At 45.4% G+C, this 7,317-nt stretch overlaps 1 protein-coding gene across 1 annotated transcript in view; it reads right to left on the minus strand.

Annotated features, from left to right (window-relative positions):
- The window catches only part of LOC120515057 (interferon-induced protein 44-like), a 44,476-nt gene extending 38,941 nt beyond the window's left edge, over window positions 1-5,535 (minus strand). The window contains exon 1 of the mRNA XM_039735770.1: window positions 5,395-5,535. Coding sequence (XP_039591704.1) covers window positions 5,395-5,519 — 125 coding nt within the window. The 5' untranslated portion in view covers window positions 5,520-5,535. The remainder of the gene's footprint in view (window positions 1-5,394) is intronic.
- Between the last annotated feature and the right edge of the window lie 1,782 nt (window positions 5,536-7,317).

Below are 7,317 nucleotides of genomic sequence, written 5' to 3' on the forward strand. Positions count from 1 at the left end.
AGGTTAACTGGACAGAGCTGATTTAAAAGAAATCAGTGTGTTAAAGTGGAATCACTGGAATGCAGCTGAACTCGAAGAATCTCTTGAGGCAGGGACCTCCTTCAGCGAAAGGGCTGAGCGTGGCTCCTGTGTCCACGAGGAAAACAGTTTCAGTGCCATTCACCAGCCAGCAAAGTCAATAATGGATCAGTCTCTGAATTATGGGTGAGCAAAGGTAGTTGAAGAGAAGGGCTGGGGATCCCTGCGGATTCCTATGTCCATGAAACATCAAATTGTTCAGGTGGTGGAGGAGGGGGTGGGCACTTGTGAGGGCAATTGCGGCAGAAGTGTCCCATTTCACCACACCCGTAACAAGCATATGGTGTAGCGTTTGGATCTGGAGGGAGGCAGCTGAGTGGATGATCCACTTGGATTAGGTAACATATATCCGCTACCTTGTCCCCGTCCACACCCTTGTCCCCGGAAAAATCCTCCACGTCCACGACTTCTGCCGGGAGTGGCCCCACCAGTGTAATAGTTCATTTGTGCTGCAATCAGCTTTGTCTGGGTGTCTGACTCTTTCTGCTTGCTCTGTTGTTCAGCATGCGCTGCGTGACGTTTTACTTCCTCAAACGCGGCAGCCTCTCATCTAATACAGGATACCTTGTTTTGAATGTCGCTTCTAAGTCCGGAAACAAAAGAGGAACTGCAGTTTTAGTTCGGTTGTCTGGATTTTCAAGGCCGGAGTGTGTTGCCATTAACTCTTAAATTCAGTGTGCCCATTCATCTACTGTCTCTTTTTTTTCTGTTTGGCAGCCGAGATAAGAGACCAGTCTCTGCCTTTCTTATACTTGTCCTTAATATTATTTTAACATGTTCCCATTGCGTAATAAAGGGACCTTCATCCCGGCCCCGAGGCGCTCGTTCCACTGCCACGGGTTTCCGTTATGCTGTCCATGATTGACAGTCTCCCATGTGGTGCCAAGCTTTCTCCACAGCACCTGAGTCCATTCTGCGGCATTAGGCTTATACATATCATACAGCTGCTGTAATTGTTCTATGAATTTTTTAAACACACCGATGACTTTGGGATCAGGCAATTCGGACACAACGTCCTTCAGCTCTTGAATGTCTCAGTTACGATGTATCATTACAGTAGTGGGGTTATTAGCTCCTGCAGGTTGCATTGAATCATGTCGGGGGGGTTCTGGGATCTCAATCAGGGGGCATTCCAATAAGGGGCCTGTGGGTTTGGGGGACTTTAAGGGGGATTGAAAGGTGGTGTTTTGATTAGGGGCTGAAGGAATAGGGTTTGACTTCTAGTGCGTTGTGAAATGGAGGTTCTAGGATCGTGAAACCCACCTGCCAACCCATTACGTTACTTTTGTCATTCCCGGATCAGTGTGTAATGAGGGATCATAATGATATTCTTCAAAGAAACCAGACCCCAAGGGATCATCTTTTAATTCTGGTGCGGTGGGGCTGGAGGTGGCGGAGGAGAAGGTGGGGGTTGTGGATGTGGATGGTGTAGGAAAGGTGGAGGAACAAGTGTGGGATATAACGGGTCTTTTTTTATTTTTTCTTGCTCTTCTTCCGCTTCTCATTCGACTGCGGTTCGAATCTGCTTGCACTTTCTGTAAGCTATAAATAACTTTTTTTTTTCTAGTTCTAACTTTCTGCAGCCAATAATTCATTTCTGTACTGCCTTTAAATTACAATCTTTAATAACCAACTCCCATCTGTCATACATAACACATACCTCTATTACAACATCCTCATACACTTCTACATACAACACCCTTGTGCATTTCTACATAATATTTTTCTAATTTTCTGTATCTCACTTGCATCTCCTGTCCCTTCCAATGGCCAACGCCCACCGCTCTGCTTATTCCATTTTTTACATGCCCTTTTAAAATCCAATCCTGTGTTTTCTCTATTAACTTTCTAGGTGACCCTTTTTGTGCGGCGTCTGCTGATCCTCCGAAAACAATCCTTCCAACATAAAGACTTGAACCCGGGCCGGTTGGCAGGCTTGCTGTTATGTATTCCCATTTTTTCCTTTGCTTTTCCCCCCCGAGCCCTGTGCCAGATTTATCTTTCTATCCTTGTCCTACTCGTCCCCTGTCCGATGAACTATTGGAATGCTGAGTGTGCCACTCACCCGCCCCAACGTTCCCTTTAATATTCCCAGGGGAAGTATACTACACTATTTCCTACGTTACTGTCACAGTGCACGGTGAAAGCAAATATTTATTTCTAGTAATGTACTTTTTATTACTCCCTTGTTTTTTAACCTGTTATTCTTCTATTCTATGCTCTATCCTCTGTCCAATAGATTTGTCCGGGTTTATGGGTGTGCCACGCACCGGATCCCGTCCTAAATCCCCCTTTTTTAATTCCCAGAGGATAGTGTTCTATACTATCTTTCCCAACAGGAGTGACCTAAAACAAGGTATTTCTTTTCCATTTACTATTCCCGGTCACTTTTTATACTCTACAGCAAGCCGCCCCCAGCTTATCTTTTTACGGAAACCTCCGGGTTACTTACCCCAGCCTGGGTGTTAGTCAGCTCTGTCAGGAAAATCCTTCTCAGTCACCGTGGTTGTACCAGAAGGAGACCGGGGACTCCTCACGCAGGAGTCGTCTCAGGACAGGGCAGTCCTAACTTTTATCGGAGCTGCTTACTCTGCTGCCGGTGTACACTGTAGCGGCAGTCTGCTTCAAGAAGACAGATCGCTGAGATCTTCCCGCTCGAGGAGTCAGCCGGCCGTCTCCTGCCCCACGCTAGCCAGAAAACTGTGGACACTTTTTCTCTAGTGTCATTTCTTGTGACTGAAGACAGAGAGATATAATTAAAGTTAGTAAAAAATATTTTATTAATACACACCAGGCAAAGGTAAGAATGACAGAGAAGCACAGTCCTAGGACACCTGCCCTTCATCTGCGCCCAGGTGTCGGTGTCCTAAATCTTTTATAATGCTAAGCGCAAAATTTTACCTTATGACTTTAGTTGCACAAGAATTTCAAGACATTACATCTTTACAATAGTTTTGTTTGGATCAGCAGTTACACAATTTTAAAGGTCATCAGTTGGGCACTTGTAACTTCTTGTTCGTTACAGAAAACAGAAGCTGCACTTGTCGCAAGACAGACTTCTCGTGGCCCTTGTCACGCACACCAGATTAAATCAATAACTGATTTTTATTTTTCCACAATATATATAAATATGGTGTGCACAGGGCAGGGGGACAGCTGAAGGCCTCTAATGACTGTAATTCTACTGCCACACCAGGAGTTGGCGCTGTGTCCTCATGCCTTTCTCTATTCCTCCCTCTGCAAACCTGGGTGACTGACAGCCATAACACCAGTGACATTACTGCCAGTGTCAGTCCATCCGAAACCCGACACAAACAAAGCATGAAGTTCAAGTAGGTGAATTGAGGCACAAGTAGAAGCAAGCTGGAGTTTGAGAAATGAAGAAGGCACTTCCTGCTCCACAGGTAACGTTCAGGGTGTCCACGTGAAATTGTGTTCTAAAGTGAATAATTTTCAATACATTTTTTAAAAAGTACCTGGCACCTTCTTGTGTTTTTAAATGGAGCTGAAGGGACGAAAACAAAAACCATCAAAATGACCAATGTCATTTTGGGAGAAGTTGTAAAGTGTTGTAAGTTGTACTGGCATCCGCACCATCTGTTTCGAGTGCTAGAGGCAGACAGGAGAAGGAAGTAGTAAAATGTCACATTAAGCACAAGTCTGCAAGATGGTGCACAGGAAGAGCTACGATAATAGAAAAGCTTCTGCTCTGCTGCTCACCTGGGGCCTCATGTATAAACGGTGTGTACGCACAAAAATGTTGCATAAGGCTGTTTCCACGCTCAAATCGCAATGTATAAAACCTAAACTTGGTGTAAAGCCACGCACATTTCCACGGTAGCTCAAACCCTGTTGTACGCAAGTTCTCTGCTCGATTTTGCAAACTGGCAGCACCCAACGTCAAGGCAGTGCTACTGTTCCAGTGTGGTTTCCCTTTCTTTTTTAGATCCACATCCCTGAAGCAGCTTTATCATATACACTGAAACAAACTGCATATAGTTTATTAGTTAAAGGCATCTGATTCTAATTAACCAGTAACAATATAATGGTGCACAGAATGGTCAAACTATTCTAAACACCATAGCTGCTTTAGCGTTGTTACTCTCAATGCACCACTCAGACTGTTTATCTCACTGTATCTGAGTGTGCAATCTGATCAGAAAGAGAATGATCAGGATACAGCATTAAGCACACGCTGCTTCAGCCATGCGCACAGTCTATTTGAACTGCTCTCATACGACAAACGCTTCAGAGCCTTTCCTGTACGGACCTCGCGGTTCACAAACAGTTTCATCCCAAGAACTCTAAATGCACTCCATCAGCCATCAAGTGCTCCTCGTAGAACTATTAGTACTTATAATTACAATCACCTCACTGTAAACTTGTGACTTTGGTTTTCTTTGTGTCGCTACAGGTGCGTCTTCACATTTTCTTAAATTGAAACTTTTACCACTTCAAAGCGGATGTGCAGTATCCTGTATGTTTGAAGGCTTTTGAACTCCAGCCCCCCATTCGCCTCCCTTTTAAAATACAAGAACAGGCGGTGGGTTTTACTTTTTAATTTAAAAACAAACAAAAAAAGCTTCACTATAGGACACAATTTCCTGTGGAAAAAGAATACATGCTGTGATTATGTAGAAATCGTTCAAACTTGAAAATGACAGAACTTGTCCTTTAAAGCCTTCTTACTAAAACGATAGACTGTGGGAGTCACCACCCCAGCCAGATATCCACATCCATCTGCCAGCGGACTCAGCGCTCTCTGAATATTTGCAAAGGCTAACCTGCGGCACACAAGACGTTGCGACTCCTTTTTTCTGATTTTGAAGTAAAGCCCGTTACTTCTCTGCTCGCGGTCTGCGCTGCTACGGACATTCAAACTGATTGGACTGACTGAGCTACGATGCCGGCGCTCTCTCCAAGGTCGGCTCCTGTTTGGATTTCTATGCCTCCCTTCCAGACACAATGACACATTTCTACTTTCCTGACGTCTCTGTGTTTGTAAGTGCATACAAAGCAGTTGCTTTTCTTGAATAAACTCAATGATTTCAAAACACACATCATGCATAAGTGATGAACTTCATAACATTTATTCTATTATTTTTGGTGACTTATTTCTGCCCACACTGAGTGCATTAAGTGATATTTTTGCCCTTCACTAAAACTGAATGTGACACCTCGGGACTCCGAGCTAAAAAAGGAGAGTGCTGACTACTCACCTCTGCTGGATGTCCTGCTTCAGCCAGTATGTAATAAAGGAAAGCTGGGAACAGATTGCTCTACTAAGGCTCAGACCCCCGGTCACAAAGCACTCACCTGCTGTGACACCCCAGGACGCTCTCACTCTGAGACTGAGCTGCTCTCTCTTTATGTCGTCTGCAAGAGATTTGGGTGGGACGAGGTCTTTTATACTCAGAAAACTGTCCCTCAGCCCCCCACATACTCCCCCGGGGAACCTTTGGCCCAGCAGAGCTGACTAAATGTGAAAGTTAAGCTGAAATCCACAACCACTGCCTTCCTGCGCTTCATTTTAAGTTTCATTTTCTGTAAATGTGCTCACAAGTGTTTAACCAATAGGGTCTTAAAACGTCTGCACCCCACCCAGTAAGATTTCACATTTTATTATCACACAACATTGAATCCCAGTGGATTTCATTTGGCTTTAAGACACCGAGCAGAAGAACAGACTCTTCGGTGACAGCAATGTGCTGTAAGCTATTTACAAATATAAAACAGACAATAACGGGTCCCATAAGGATTCACCCCCTTAATGTGACACATCACTGGTGCAGCCCACTGCTTTTAGAGGTCCCCTCATTAGTTAGCCATCCAGGGCTCAGGTGCTAGCAGGGGATGTGGACAAAGCTGATGCCCTGAACCCATTTTCCCTCCCACTGCCACCTTCTTCTGATGCCCAGTCCCCCCCACACTCCTACCACATCAACTGGAAAGGCCAGTGATGAGTCCACCTCTCACCATCAGTGTGGACTGTCCATAACTGAAGACCAAGTGAGGAGACAACTTGAAGAAGCTACAGACCAGAAAAGCTGCAGAATCAGATGGAGTTCTTAAGGCCTGTGATGACCAACATTGTGGTGTCCACTGTCACCTGTTCAATCTGTCACCTGTGCCCCTGCTGTGTGAAATATCCTGTTCCTGTTCCAAAGAAGGTGGGCACCACTTCACCTCATGACTACAGACCAGTGGCACTTACATGTCACATCATGAAGACCTCTCAGAGACTGGCATTGGACTATATGACTCCTCTTGTGGTAGACCACCCTGACCAGCTGCAGCTTGTCTGTAAGACAGAGATTGGAGTGGAGGATGCAGTTATCTATCTTCTCCACAAGGCTGGATGAAGCTGGCAGCACTGTGAGGATGATGTTTTTTGATTTCTCCAGTGCCTTCAGTACCACCCAGCCACCTCTGCTAAGGGGTCACCTCAGAGATATGCAGGTGGACGAGCCTCAGGTGTCCTGGATGATGGACTATCTGTCAGGTAGACTGCAGTGTGTGAGACTCGAGGACTGTGTGAGCCACAATACAGCACCACACGGAGTAGGCCTGTCTGCTTCTCTCTTCACTCTGTACACCTCAAGCAGAAATATAAGAGCAGCTCAGGTCACTTGCAGAAATTTTCAGATGATTCTGCACTTTTGGGGGGCTATTGATAAGGGGGATCAGACAGAGGAGGGGAGTCAGGTGGAGAACTTCAGACACATTGGCTCTGTATCTGGTCACTGTTCAAAGAGTGGAAGTAGAGGTGGTCCGCTCCTTCAAGTACTTGGGGGTCCACCTCAATCACAGGTTGGAGTGGTCTCATAACAGAGAGAAGATTTATAAGACCTGGCACAGCAGACTCTTCTTCCTCAGCAGACTACATTTCCTTAATGTGGAATGTGACAGCCTTCATGTAACTCTGTGATGATGGCCATTGTGGTGTGCTGTGCTGCTGGTAACATCACTTCAGGAGAGGACCACTCAGTCAGCAAGCTAATTAAATGGGCAGGTTTAAGGGGTACCCTATGGACCCCTTGGAGGTAGTGGTGGAGGAGAGAATGAAGACAAAACAATGCTGCACATCCTCTCTCTGATACACCAACACTGAAGACTTCAGACAACAAATTATCCAGCAGGTCTGTCAAGAAAGGTGACTGGGGGTCCTTTATACCAACAGCAATACGTCTGAATAGCGCCTCACTGGGGCTGGCACTGCCAAGCTACAAGTTTTCTTTC

This window comes from Polypterus senegalus, chromosome 14, assembly GCF_016835505.1.
Source record: "Polypterus senegalus isolate Bchr_013 chromosome 14, ASM1683550v1, whole genome shotgun sequence".
NCBI classification, from domain to species: domain Eukaryota; kingdom Metazoa; phylum Chordata; class Cladistia; order Polypteriformes; family Polypteridae; genus Polypterus; species Polypterus senegalus.